Consider the following 15,573-nt stretch of genomic DNA (forward strand, 5'->3'; position numbering starts at 1 on the left):
CCCAATAATTTATTCATGATGCTTTTGACCATTTTGGTGCTGGTCGGGATGTGTCGTTAAATAAACATTCCCCCAATTGCAAATGAAAATAACTCTAATTGCCAACTGGCAAGTCAAGGTCGATGCTTTTTTTTTTGTTTTTTCTTTGGTCATGCTGTCACAGGCACGTGTGTGAGAACAGTGAGGGTAGAGCACAGTGTCCCCAAAGTGTGCAGCTGTTCTCGCTGTCAATTGCCTTTAAATAAATACAGCTAGAAACAATGTATTTGTAGAGGTAAAACTGTACTTTTGTTGTACGGTGATTTATGCATATTTGCAATAGCGCAACAATATGTGTATATTATATTCATATTAAATAAAATAGCCGATACATGCATGCAATGCCACTGCGGCGATTTACTTGACCCTGACATTAAGAGCGTTTAAGCCCGCTCCTTCCTCGCTGACGAGTTTGCCGGCTTTAATGTGGAAACACGTGCCAGTCATGCACGTTTGACCATACAGTATTCATGCTGGCCAACAGGCACAGTTGTCCAACAGTTTCAGTTCAACTGAAACTGAAACTGAAACAATGGTAGAAAATGGCAGCAGTGCCTGCTTCCGTTTTGCCCGCTCAACGTTACGTATGAGTAATACGACAGCGATTGCTGCTAAAGCTAATTAAAGGCCAGCCAGTCACCAAACTCCACGCCAGGCCTAAGGCACGGCCTTGGACGCCAAGCCAAGTCGACAGTGGCCCATAGTCGTTTGTCAACCGACACTGACGACGGCCCTTTAATATATTTTGGCCCCCATTCGAAGCCAGCGAAGGATATTGTTTCTTTTTACTGGGATTGGGCTTGTTGTGTATGGGCATTTCATTTGGCAAAGCATTTAATAAACAAATTTGGCACATTTTACAGTCGAGTTAAGTGCGAGTTTGAGTTTGAGTTGGAGTTGTAATTCAATGGAGAGAGGGTTGAAGGACACGCTTACGCAAATGCCAAGCAAACACCTGCCAGGCCCATGGCCCCAAACTCTGCAGAGTTCTGCTTGTTTTATATGCTTAGTTTTGCCTTTTACGACTGAAGTTTCCTTGGAAATGAGCGCATCGAATAACGATTCGCGTATCTGTTATAACAACGACAACGACAACCAAACACACTCATTCGCTCACACTAGAGAGGACGATCAACACCACGCGTGGTGCGAACTGTCGGCAAAAAAAAATATATACATATATACTATATTGTATTTTGTTGTGGGGCAGGAGACATTGTGGTGGCACTGTGGCGTCATTTTTTTGTTTTGCGTGCTAAGAGCTGTGGGGCTTGCGTGATTCATGATGCATGTGGCAAGGCGACTTGTTTGCCAACTCCAATGCAACACCCAGCCTTCTTTGGCGCGTCTGTATGTCTATTTTAATTACTGTAACTGAAACTGGAGCTGTGACTATGACTGTGTCTGTAGCTGGCAACTGGAACTCGAATAGTTTTTGAATGTCGCCACTTAAAGCCAATAAAAATGTCAATCTCGTAGAGACACAGCTAAAGACACGCACACCGCACACCGCACCCTGAACACCGCATTCCATAGTGACCTTGAGCCGACAAACCCCCTGCAGCAATTGGTCATCCATTTGAAAGTGGTTCCATCCTCCTTCCCCTGGGGTCAAAAAGAAATGTCGATTAAAATGATTTTCGGCTGCTGCCTCACAGCTGTGCGGCATAAACAAAACAAATGAGCATGAGCGGAGTAAGAGAAAACAAGCAGCAAAAGAGAGGAAAATAAGGAGGAGAGAGAGAGCGCAAGGTAGGATACGGTATTTGAAATTTATTATTTTGAAGTTTGTGTGGGATTAGATTCCACATACACTACTCTCCTTTCTCTCTCGCCGGCGACACGTGCACCTCGTGATGGCGGCGCTATACGTGGCGTATACGTATTGCGCTGACGCCGTGGCCATTTTGCCAAATGTGTTTTGAAAACGCATGCAAAATTGCCGCTGTCGCTGTTGTTGCTTTTGTTGCTGTTGTTGCTCCTGCTTTTGGGGTGTACAGTTGCGCTAAGCAGCGCAGCGTGGCCAGCGTGAAAGCAAAGCAAGCCGAAACTCCCTAGCCCATGATGTGAAGGAGTCAGACGGGGGTTAGAGTTATGCGGACATACACTCGGACGATTATTGTCGTTGTTGTTGTTGTTATTGTTATTGCATGCAGCAACAATGCCGAACTCTGCTGCTGTCGCTCTCGTGGTCTATGCGCTCGCTCTCTTTACTGAGAGAGTTGCAGAGTGAGAGCGAGCCAGAGCGAGAGAGAGTGACAGTGAGAGTGAGAGCAGCTGCGATGTGCGATGGGCAACATGTGAGCGCGCAAAAACACAAACACAAATGCAGGCGGCATTTACATGTGCTGGTAACATGCATAAACAACTGGCCAGCATAAAACGAAGACACAATACACTAATAGGGTAAAGGGACTAACTACTTAATGTAAAGCAATTATGCTTTCTAATAAATGAATAAAATAATAATGGATAAATATTACAATATTTCAATTGGAATATTACTTGCTTAAGACATCTTAGGCCATAATTATAAAAGAAATGTAATCAAATATACATATATTTAATTACATTATGCATAAATACAACACAAAAATTCAAGTTACAAATTTAAGAATTCTTTCTACTGAGAATTTCAGTTTGTAGCCTAAAAGTAGGCAACGAAAATTGGGAACATTTTCCTACAGCATTGAACTACGGCAAATTGACAGCTTCAGACTGATTCAGGTAGCGAACGTGGGCAAGATGATTAATACATAAGATTGTTTACCTTAAGGGCGATGGCAAGCAGCGTGATGTAGTCGAAGCAGCCACAGTGAGAGTAGGAAAAACAAACCGACACGCAAAACACGAGACGAGGACGAAGACGAGGACACAGACGAGAGCCGAGAATAACGACAACGACAAGAGCGACAGCGACAGCGACAACGAGAAGAACGGCAACAACGACAGCGGCAACAAGAGCACCAACAACAAAAGGCAGGCGTCGGCAATACGACGATGACGACGACGTTGCCACGTTGCAGTGTCGATTCGCAACACTCACACACACACATACATGTATTCGCATACATGTACATAATTATAGAAACTTGTGGCAACATCTGGTTGTGCTCCTTGGATTCAGAATCAGTTCGTTGTCGTCAGTCAGTCAGATTAGTTCGGTCTCTTTTGCGAATAATTCCAGAACCACAGAACACAAACACCTCTTCTACATCCAAGCACCACACACAGCCACAACGAATTGGAACGCATTGCAAAAAAATATAAGAAGAAAAAATAAGAAGAAAGAAAAAAGAGCAGCAGCAACGAAAGTTAAACACACACAATAAAATTAAGACAAATTCAATTTCATCACGAGGCAAGAGTTGAAGTGTGCGTGTGTGTGTCTTTGATTTGTGTGTGCTTGTGTGTGCGCCGCGTGTGTGTCTCGTGTACCCTCGTGTGAGTGTGTTTGTCTTGCCTCTGTGTGTCCAAGTGGCGCGTCCTTGGAGCGAGCCAGCCTACCATACAACTTGCAACTCTTTCTGAAGCCCCCCCTTCCAAAAAAAAAGCAGGCGCCGCACAAGGATACCCAAGGCAATTACAAGCAACAACAACAGCAACAGCAGGAGCACCAGCAGACAGCAGACAGCGGCAACAGTGAGTTCAGCTGCAGCAGCAAGCAGAGTAACCGCAACCTCAACCAGAACGACGACCACAAGCTGAAGCTGAAGCTGAAGCAGAACCAGGCCAACAACGCAGAAAATCAATTTTCGTGAAAATACATAAATTGCAACGAAAAAAAAACGTACTTTCAAAAGCGAGCGAGCGATCGAACAAGCGACAAGCGAAAAAGTGTGAGTGCAACAACAAGAACAGCAACAACAACAGCAACAACAGCAGCAGCGGCAGCGGCAGAAGAAGTCAACAGAATTGCCATCTCCATCAACTGCTACCTCTGGTCGTCCTCAGCCGCCATGCTGGACTAGCACACGCCTGTTGTTGTATCTGCTGACGATACACAATACTACAAGCAAAGCAAAAGCAAAAACAAAAACAAAAACAGAAACTGAAAATCACACAAACAAAGATACAAGAACCAACAACAAGAACCTAAACAACAAAATCGGGCTTGCCTCGCTGGTTAGGCCTGTCTGTGGAGGAGGTGCAACGGGGGCCAAAACACAACAACAACAACAAAACACACACATACTAAACGACGCAAGGGTCTCGGCAACAACTCAATAACAATAGCAGCAGCAATAGTAGTCAAAGCATCCGCAGCAGTCGCAGCAGCAGCAACGACAACAACAAAAACAACAACAGCAGCAGCAGTAGCAGAACTTCAATACTTCGCAATCGCATACAAAATCGCATCGTGTGTTCGTCTTCGTATCGGATATCGGCCTGCCTCCATTCATGAAGGCCTAACCAACAGAAGCTGACAGACAAAAAAAAAGACACAAATTATATCAGAGACCCAAAAATAACTACGGCAAGGAAAAACCAAACAACAACTAACAAAATCTCAATAACAACTTATTAAAAATAAATATTACAAATTACTCAAGAACAAATTTTTGAAATTCACAAATTCGAAAAGCACTCGACAACAACAAACAAGAACAAAAATTTATAAATAATAAAAGAGCATCTGTGATTCGCATATAAAAATAATAATTATAAAATAAAACTTATTTTCATACTGCACGTTTTTTTCCAAAACTAAACTAAACAAAAATAACAAATTATTTAAAAACAAATTTTGAAAAAATATATAACCAACATTTGCCATAACTATAAAATTTAAAAAGCTCAAATATTAATTAAAGCAGCACAACGGATTGGTAATAAAGGGATTGCCAGCACCGCAGCAACCACAGCAGCAGCAGCAGCAGCTACAGCCACAACAACAACAACCGCAACAACAACAGCAGCCGCAACAGCAACAAATTCATACAAGGTCAACGGAATTAATATTTTGTAAGTGCTTTCACTGCATTTGATAACCAAACTCTCAGCATTAGACCCATATTTATAAGAAATGCATCATCCAAGTTCTTTTACAAAACTTGCATTGCATTCGCAAATTATTGACAATGTCGCGCAACATCCCCTTCTCCCCCTTCTGCGTCTTTGTGTGTGCTGTGTGTGAGCACATGTGCATGTCAATTAGTACTTTCTGTTCGCCCATGAACATCATGCTATGCTATATCGAGAGTATCTGCAGAAAGCAGCAGTTCATCGAAGGATCGAAACGCAAATACTCTTTAAAAATGCATCAAGTTATTTAGAAGTGATCTTAATATTTTTAAATAACAGTTTCTCATTCAAAATTTTAAAATCATCAGTGCAATAATATTGCATTTAAGAGCATTGAAAATACATTTGTATTTTTAAATTTTCTTTAAAGGTTTTCAAAATTAATTGTACTAACTTGTACAAATTGTAAATAACACATTCATACGCAATAATAATTATAAATTTGTATAGCGCTTTGTTAATAATGTTTTTGTCGTAAATTCAATCACAAATTGATCGCTTCACTAATCCTGCGTCAAACTGCGCTTGACAAAAACTCGTTTAAAAAAAACGTTGCCTGCTTTTAGGCGACATTAAAAAATTGATCCTTCTACCCTACAATTAGGTTACCAAATCATAATAAATTAATTAAATAATGTAATAACATGAAATACTTTAGGTTGTTGAAGCGCAGTATTAATATTATTTTAGTTACAAACTTCATTCAATTGAAAGCTTAATCCAACATGAAGTTGCTCATAAAAAAACCTAGAATGTTTTTAAGCAAAATCAGAAAAAAACCAAAAACACTCAACATGGCAATATGCCGCACGATCCTGCTACCCTATGGTTAGGGTATTCGAAATTAACGCATCACAGGCACCGCACTGCAATAATTGGGCCAAAAACAAAAATTAATTGGCTGGCAAGTGCGACGCGCACAGCGGGAGCTATGGGGAATAGCAATGGTAATGGGAATCATTATAGGATTGAGCCATATATCTGAGAATCGCAATCGCAAAGGTAATCGCATTCAGTCTGGCGACGCGCCTGCGTCGCCGTTGTCGTTGTCCCCGGGGTGCCACTGCACTATGTTGAATTTGACCCGTTTTTGTGGCCAAAATTAAAAATTTTGAAATTAACAAGATTTTTGAATGCCGGTTTCTTGTATAATAAAGGTTATTGCTATAGGAAGGTATTTTAGAAAAGTGGGCGTGTCAACGCCCACATAAATCGAAAAAAGCGAATATATAAATCAATTTTCAAGTTAGAGACCCGAATTTTGGAACACATGATGAATGTCCTATTCCAAATGCGCCCTGAAAATTTAGTTCAGATCGGATAATAAATATGGAAGTTATTCAAGAAAAAAAAATCGCAAAGGCCTTACCAGTTCTGCAATTCTGAACAAAATGTTGCTCCCTAATAATTCAAATTACGCAAAAAACCGCAAAAAACGCATAATGAGCTTACATATTATGAATTAAGAATTGATAGATCTACAACATGTATATGGACACTCACTGAACAAATTTGAACATTTTAGTTAAAGCCTTTTGGAAAGTTCAACTTTCTTTCAAAAAGTGACAAGGGGACAACACTTGCTAAATATACAAATTGTTAGAAAAATACGAACAAAACACGCAACATATTAGTATCAACACATAGTAATAACTTGAGGAAGTAATATTCCTTTTGAATTTTATTATTTAATGATTTTTTGTGGGAGATATGCCAATTTGAAACTGCATCGCAAATTTAACATTTAACACTGCACGTATTGTCTGCTTGCAACAGCTTACTTTAACAGCTGTTGTTTTAACATTAAACTGTTAAGTTAACATTTTAGGTATACAATATCACGATTTGATCATTTCTCAACATGGTAACATTAAAAAAACGGAAATTTGAATACTTGCGAAAAATGAGTTTTGGCCACGAAAACGGGTCAAATTCAACATAGTGCACTGTGCGAAATGTCAACGGTATTTTTATCGGCTAAGTAAGCAAAACAACAAAAAAAAAAGTGGCGGTAATATGAACAGATGTTCGGTCGGGTCTGTTGTCTCTGATGATAGCAATGCATCTACTACATACAATCCCTGACGTGCACACACACACACACACATACATCTTTCAGCTAACACACCTGCCACCTGCCTCGACGGTTCTTCTCACAGCCTGAACATCAGATTAGCAATGCTTTGTATTGATTTTGTATTATGAGCACCGCACAAATACGTCTGTGATCCGTTCCGGAGATGTCCTTCCCCCATCCGTCCGTCTGTATTGTCTCCTTTTACAGCAACATGACCGTGTCTGAGCTGTACGTGCAAATATGCAGACACATCTCGCCTCTGTCCGAGTGTCTGACCTGACCTGCAGCTGCGTGTCCCACACAAAAACACACACACTCACACACACACACCTACACTCTGAGTAGAGTGGCTGCCTCGCACATCCATAAGTATTCGAGAACATGACTAATACTAATCCTCAGACTAATTTCAACACGCCAGCTATGCAGAAAGGGCATTTCGTTATTACATATTTGCGCCTTGTTGGGCGTCGTCGGCGGCTTCGACACAAATAGCTGGTAATAAATAGTCATAGTAACCCAGTAACAGGAACTAGAAAACAACGGCAAGACAACGTCAATATTATATTCGCTGTTTAGGCCAATCAATCACATCATCCATCAGTCAAATAGTCAAACAGCCAGCACAGTTAGCATTTAGATAGTCAATCACCGAAAGAATAGTGTGAGGGGGCAAATAAATTGCGGTCGCACACAACATAGAGAAATGTATATGAATTTGAAATTAAACACTAGGGGTACTTTTTGATCTTTCGCGATCGTTGACACAACACCCCCAAAAAAGCAGAAGACATTTGTGGTGAATAGCGAAGAACATCGTGGTGAATTTGAGAAGACGGGCTTATGCTCACGGTTGCCACTTTTGGTACATTTTTTATGCGTTGGTACATTGGATCACTTTTTTTATATTGTTACATTTTCAATATGCCTGGTCTAGTATTAAAATTTTTCATAAAATTTTATGTTGACACATATTATTTTAACAAATGGCTTTGTTCCACCAGACACAAATTTTGTATTAGTTAGAAATTTAAAAGTATAATTGATGAATGAATTTGGTTACTATAATTTGAAGAAAAAAATTAAGTATGAAATAATAAAAAATAATTTTAAAAAAACGTTAACAATGTAGTATTAAAAAATACCGAAAAAAATTGTGGTATATTGTTGCTAAAATTGGTACATTTTTTTCAACATTTTGGTACACAACATTTTTTTGGAATGGCAACTGTGCTAATGCTTGGCTTGAAGGAAAATAGATCGACAGGATCGAGTGGAGTGCGAAGAGTACGAGTGAGTGCGAGATCTCGAGGGATTTGTTTTATAAAAGTTGTAGTTTATAATTTTTAAGTCCAAAATTCTTTTGTTCTTATTTTACAAAATAATATCAGCTATTTTTAGTACTAACCAATAGAGAACAAATCAGCTACCTACTAAACCATTAACTTTGCTCCATTTTAAAGGAGGTCGATTGGACTCCTAAAATTCTTGCTAGAATTTGCGGCAGGAAATTAAGACCTAGCTCAAGAATTAGACACTTGAAACTACATTTTGTGGGTTCCAAAAATTCGTTCATTTTGAATAGAACTATTTTTCCATAGGCTTCAAACAAAACAACTTAAATTAGGCAATTTACAATTTATTTTGTATCTGAGGAATTTCATGCAAAGGTATTAGGCAAATTAGATGCCGTTGCCGTTATACACAGAACATTTTTTAATAGTTTTGGAATTCATTAATTTGTTTTTTTTTTGCTAATTTAATAATTATTATTTTACATTCTATTCTATTTTACATTATGCCATTTCAAAAATATTTTATATCACGTGTTGAATTCATAAATATTTCATGAATTCTTTAACGTTGAAAGCGAGAGTATTATGTAAATGAGATGCCAAAGCTAACTGTTAAATTGCTCCAGTTAACGTGTCATAAAACCTAATTGGTTTCGACTTGAGATAGAGAGATGATGGCACTCGGATCGATTGATTATGACGAAGGAAGTTACTTATTACATATCCGAGTTGGGAGTGCTGTCAACGGATATATACTATTAGCTCAAAATGACAACATCATCGTCGAAATTGTATCTGTCATCAGCATTAGCTTTGCATCTCTTTCCCCTAACCGCATTTGATTGTGGGCTTTTTTTTTGTGGCCTTGGCTAAGGCCAAAACGTGAGACCTTCAAAAGGGACACGACGTGGGCGTCATTCAAAAATAGAAATAAAAATAATAATAGAATAAACCTACTGCACTTAGACTTGATAAACATTTGCGATTATTAAATGCTCGTCATCGCATAAATAATGTTAATGTAATATTCGTATTTCAATGTATTTATCTTTTGTTTTGTTTTTTATTTTACAGAAATGGAAATCATTCCTGAAGGTAGACACTTTCGTTTGGTGCATGAATCAGAGCTTCCAGAAATTTTGGTAACTTTAGAACGCTATCTGCCGGAATCATTAAAGGTATGTTCTTCCCTCTCCCCTCCAGCGTACTCAATTCAGTATCTTTCATCTAGTTGAAGAGCGCATAAATAAATAAGTACGAGTATTTTTTCACACTAGACACGCCCCGTTTCTCAGATAATTTAAGCAATTGTTGCTGTTTTACATATAAACGGAGTTGCAAGTTACGAGTTGCGAGCTACGAGTTGCCAGTAACCAGGGCTGGGCCACATAGACCGCAAGTCATGCAATCTCAAACCTGTGTATCTGTATCTGTATCTGTATCTAAATCTGAAACTGAAAGAGACCCATCGCTGATGTTTGACCTGTTTTCGCTGTTTACGCCCGTTTCACTTCAATTTGTGAAATGCCCTCGCCATTTTTTCGCCCATCCCTCGCTCCCGAGTCTGCAGTCGCCATCACGTGTTCAAGTTCGCCTCGTGCTGCTCATGCCGTTGCATTGTTCGCAATGCCTTGTGGCAACTAGTAAGTGGCAAGTGGGCAGGCCCCTCAGAGGAGGGTGGCAGCTCGACAGCTAAACTATTTGGCTTGGCACCAGTTTCAACAACAATTGGGCCGACATTGGAGTTTGCTTCTTTGCCTTGCTGCTTTGCTGGTTAAAGTTTCGATTTTTCGATTTATACCATGCTATATATACTATATACACGTTCATATGCCAGGGGGAGTGCTAAAAAACGAGGCGAAAACAATTTGCTGCCATAAAAACGTACACTAATTTTGAAGCTAATCCTATTACCAAGTCTGACCTAACCCCGCTTGGCTCCGACACCGCCTACCCTGGCCTCTTATATTAGCAGCATTTCAAGAGAACTTGAAGCTAAAATATTCCACGTAGAAACAAAATTTGAATAGTGTATAATCAACAGTAATCCTGTGTTATGAAAAGCCATCTTTGGAATGCAGTTTAGTTACCCTTTGAATATATATTAAAATAAAGGCAAGGAATGGAAAACTATTGATTATATATTATATATAATCAGTAAAGTTCATTGCGTACCATAATTATAACAAAGTACCCGCAGAACATGACACATCAACATTTTAATAGGGGAAAGTTTGTAAAGAATTTATGAGGAAGTTTAAGATGTTAAAATAGTATTATTATAGTACATATAATATAAAACAGGTTCTCACTGCGAAGTTTCCAATTTATATCGGAAGTGAACTATTAGATAGTATATAACATAGAAAGATTTATATAAATTGTTCATATTGTTTGCTTGCAGTTTCATCAAACCATTAAAACGTACCTGAATGATCGTATTTGGGATTTCAAGTTTTATGTTGCTAAAGATTGGCCCGAAAAACCGATAATATTACATTTTCCAGGATGCACGCTTACGGTAAGTATAATCGAATAGCATTGCATAACAACATATAGTATATGAACTAAATAACAATCATATAATCATCATTATTTAGCCCTACAACAATATATACCAAGCTTTTGGCATATTTTGTCCATCCGCACAAATCGAGCATGTCGATCTGATGCGCACCGAAGATGTACTTATAGATTGGCAGAAGCCATTGTACCTGAACTTTACGCACATCGCAATTATGAATCGCCTGGATGATTTCTATTCGAAAATTGGGCTGATGGAGCGACTAAGTGGTGATATCTATGTGTGTAACAAGCTCAACACGGACCTCGAGCTTGACCCGTTGCCCGACGATGCAGAGATGCGACTGCTGACACTCGACAATGTCCAGGGCATACACGATTTATATCCGGCCAATGAAATCGAATGCGTCAAATTGTTTGATATACTCGTGCGTGTGCTGCCCGGTTTGGGAATCTTTCGCAAGGATACCAACGAGCTGGCCGCATGGATGGTCCATTCATACTATGGCGCAATGTTTTCGATGCAAACACGTCCAGACTATCGACGCATGGGGTGAGTAGATATCCGAGAGTGAGATTCCATTAAGATATACGAGTTTTACATATACTTTTCGCTTTGCAGTTATGGCATCCGTCTGGCCAAAGCGTTGACGCAGCTTGTGATTGAGCGCGGCTACACACCGTTTGTTGTGATACGTCCACATAATGATGCCTCGAGGAATCTGTATACGAAACTGGGCTATGTCAAGGCATACGAGACATGCCGCGTCCGCATGACCCCCGATTGCTATGAGGACAGCACTGTGGGCACCATCAGTAACACATCCTATGCCAAGTTTCCGCCGCTACCTCAGGCCAACGACGACGACGAGTGTGTCGTCCAGCTGCGTCGTGTGAAGCAAGTACCCGGCGAGAGTCAGACTGTTGACGACGAGGGCATCGAGGATATGTTGGCTGAAAAATGTGATATCAGCAACGATGAGGCTAGAGAGCGTAAGACCACAACTGATGAGGGCATCGGCGAGGATAAGTAGAACAAAAACAAAACAAAAAACACATAAAACACAAAAAAAAAAAAACAAAACAAAAACAAAGCGGCTCCAAGAGCTTTGCGCCCCCCTCAATAACAGAGAGTTACAGATTGAACGATTGAATGCTATATATACACTTATAGATATGGATGATACGAAAAAGAAGAAAACGGAGATATATGGAATATGTATGTATGTAAAGTTGTAAGCACCTAGATGTAGGCACCTTTAGGGGACAGGACAGGATTGTGACGTCGCGTCGTGTCGATTCAACTCGAAACATTGCAAGGCACAAGTGGCGTTAATTTTTTAACAATTATATTAAAAGCTAAACAAAACACAAATGAATAAGAAACCGAAACAAAAACAGAACCGAACAGAACAGAAGTTTATAAAGTATCTACATAGTATTTACATTTATCTATGTACGAGTATATTTATAGATGGTAAATGAAGCTTCCTCACACAAAAGCGCAGCGTGTTTTCAGTACGATCAATTTGCTAATCGAGACGAATGTTAGTCAGAAAATGATTTATTTTATATACATTAAAAACAATTGAAAACTAAATACAAAAAAAAAAAAAAAAACAAAAGACATAGGTGAGTCCAATGAATTCTACGTAATGAACTAAACAAAAATAATAAAGGAATAAAATGTACACCACGGAGAACACGCTGGAGATCCGATTTTAGAAAAGAACAAACACAAATAATGAAAGAAATTTTTAATTTTTTGCTAAAAATGCTTTTACAAAATGAAATCCAACAATTGTAGCAAGACGATGACGGCTAAGTGCGAAATAAAAACAAAATCAAGGAGCGTATAAATTTATTATAAACTATATATATAAATATATCTATATATCAAATTGTTAAAAAAACACACACACACACAAAAACAAACTAACACGACAACAACCAACTACAAAGATAAACAAAAATAACTTCTCTATGGCTCCACGCAAACTCAGAACAGGTAAATCAATTATGTAAAATGATAAAACGGTTTTGGTACCAAATATTTTACGATACTCGTACACTTCTCTATTTATGGGCCATGTACAACACTCTACTCCCTCCCTACAAATCTTTATAGTAACTCTACTTAGCTTTTGACGATTTCAATTTAATATTTTATTTGATTGTACTCAAATGAACATCTCAATTAGCGTGGCCCAGGCGAGACAATGCTTTGATTTTGAAAATACATTTGGATTTATAGGCTTTTTCAAATTTATATATATACCCAAAATGACAAACAAAAACAAAAGCGTAACAAAATGAAGAACAAAAAAAAAACACAAATATATATTTTACTATTATGAAATTTTATTAAACTATATGCAAAAAGAGTACTTAATGATTTTTTGCTCCTACATAAAATAAATATTTTTTAGCCGAGAAAGAAACAAATGAATGAATGAAAATAAAAACACGCCAAAGATGTCTTCTGCTTTATTTTAAGTACGTACTTATTATGCAAAGGTAGGAAATAATTAATAACCATGGCTACAACTTGATTACACAAAACTGCAAAAAGTTTCTCAAATCGTTGATCGCCGAGTAATAATTCATTTTTGCCTTTGCCTATTGACAATTTTCCATTATGAAAACTCAAAAAAATATACGCAAAAAATCAAATTAAAAATGACAAAATGAAAACTAAAAGAAAAATTAAAAAAAAAAACAAACAAACAAAACAAAAAAGAACACGTTATATATTACAACTGCTATATTGTATGTACTCGAACTAAACAAAACTGAAGAAAATGAAGCAAATTTAAATAAATACCAATATTGAGACAGCAGCACTAAGTCCTCTAGTTTTTATCCCACTGCAGCAGCGAGAGATAATAATTGACGCATAGATAACACAAGAAGAAAAAACTAACTTAGAATGCGCTCACAATTATCTTGCTAATTGTTAATGAAAATTACGTGTTCAAACACACATACAACACAACCTCGATAGTTGAACAAATATTGGGCAAGAAACATTGGAAGTTGCCTTGGCGAGGCTCTATTCAATGTATCATAAAATAGCTAAAAATCAGACTAACTCGTAAAGCGTCAAAAGGTAAGTAAAATTGAAAAATCATACCAGTAGAACGTTTAAGATCGTCGATTTAATATTCCGGAACAGTCAAAACACTTTACCAACTGTTATGGTCTAATATGGTATGTATTTTCAATATAAACGAGGTCTGCGGTACGTACATTGTTTAGAACTCAGCATAAGCGGCGCGAAGTTATTACTCTATTCCGCTGTGGAAGGCTTGCTTAGCTGTGTCTTCAAATGCTCGGCCACATAGCTCCAGTACTTGCGCCTAATGACATCATGTTTGCTGGCCATGTCCTCACACAGCGTGTAAACCTTTTGTGCCAACTGATTGTTCTCGCTGGCCTGCTCTTGATACAAATCGATCAAGAAGGCGAGCAGATACGGCGAACGATTGCCGGCCGTGTAGAGACCCTCGCTAAACTGCACCACTTCAGGGGAGCTATTAAGCTTTCCACTTGGACTCTGACGCAGCACGCCCACCAAATAGTTCCAGGCACTTTCGTTGTTTTTGATCACACGTATGTGATTCATAGTATATAGAAGTTCACGTTCGATCACCTCTGGTGTGAAACCCAAATGCTTCAACACAAAAAAGCGCTGATTCCAGGCAGAATTATTACGTTGATCCTCGCTGATCAAACGATTCACAAACTCCAATTCATCATCGTAAAGACTGCAAGCGAAAAAACGTATTGAGTTGCAAAATAATTCAGAAGTAAAGAACCCAAAACTCACTTAAAGGTGCGTATGGCCCACTGACGGTGCTGCCAGGCATGATAGTTTTTGGCATTGCCATCGTTGTCTAGTGCATTCTGTGTCAACTCGAGCTCCCATTGAGCGCAGTTCATCATCTGAACGATGACGCGTCTATGATGCCAGACTTGATAGTTTTTGGCATTCTGTCTAATCACCTCGTCCAGATAGTCCAGTTCATCCTGTAAATCGGCATCTAGTTCCCGCAGTATATCGCGTCTATATTGCCACACAGTATAATTGGCCGGATTCAAGTTGAGTGCTTCTGTCGTTAGTTTCAAGGCACGTTCCGACTTTTCGCCTTTGGCGATAATCGCTCGCATATAATCAAACACCTCACGAACTGTAATTGTAAGTGATTAATAACTATCGTTCTCATTTAATATAATGTACCTACACTTGGGACTGTAGGCTATGGACACCACGGGATTGGGGCCATCGTCCTGCGGCAGCGGTGTCACATCGGCCCAATCTTCGCGTTCGCTATACGGCAACCAGTCGGTGCCCAAGTTCTCCTCGTCCGAACTGTCGCCCATCTTCTCGTGTATAATAACTAATTAGGTAGCGCACTCGCACACAACTGCACAATTAGGCGGAACACAGCAAAATGGTGGTGGGAATTTATCACACGACAAACTAGATAATTTTCAACAATTTACGATTGTGCTTCCCATGCACTTTTAGCTTTGAAAACGCAACAGCTGACTCATTTGCCATTCACAACGCACAACATAAATTCACAATACGCAACTCTCCATTGGTTTGCC

At 38.9% G+C, this 15,573-nt stretch overlaps 2 protein-coding genes across 2 annotated transcripts; one reads left to right on the forward strand and one right to left on the reverse strand.

Annotated features, from left to right (window-relative positions):
• The first annotated feature begins 3,163 nt into the window (after nucleotides 1-3,163).
• LOC133844399 (uncharacterized) lies at nucleotides 3,164-13,701 on the forward strand. Its single transcript, XM_062278355.1, has 5 exons — nucleotides 3,164-5,004; nucleotides 9,511-9,614; nucleotides 10,841-10,957; nucleotides 11,037-11,512; nucleotides 11,582-13,701. The coding sequence occupies exons 2-5, from the start codon at nucleotides 9,513-9,515 to the stop codon at nucleotides 11,991-11,993; spliced, it is 1,107 nt and encodes a 368-aa protein (XP_062134339.1). The 5' UTR covers nucleotides 3,164-5,004; nucleotides 9,511-9,512; the 3' UTR covers nucleotides 11,994-13,701.
• A 453-nt stretch (nucleotides 13,702-14,154) lies between these two features.
• On the reverse strand, nucleotides 14,155-15,536 carry LOC133844427 (protein farnesyltransferase/geranylgeranyltransferase type-1 subunit alpha). The gene is made up of 3 exons (XM_062278411.1): nucleotides 15,204-15,536; nucleotides 14,789-15,149; nucleotides 14,155-14,726 (listed from the first exon to the last, which is right to left on the reverse strand). Exons 1-3 carry the CDS (start codon nucleotides 15,340-15,342, stop codon nucleotides 14,249-14,251), a joined length of 978 nt encoding a protein of 325 aa, XP_062134395.1. The 5' UTR covers nucleotides 15,343-15,536; the 3' UTR covers nucleotides 14,155-14,248.
• Nucleotides 15,537-15,573: the final 37 nt, after the last annotated feature.

Source organism: Drosophila sulfurigaster, chromosome 2L (genome assembly GCF_023558435.1).
Source record: "Drosophila sulfurigaster albostrigata strain 15112-1811.04 chromosome 2L, ASM2355843v2, whole genome shotgun sequence".
Taxonomy (NCBI): Eukaryota; Metazoa; Arthropoda; class Insecta; order Diptera; family Drosophilidae; genus Drosophila; species Drosophila sulfurigaster.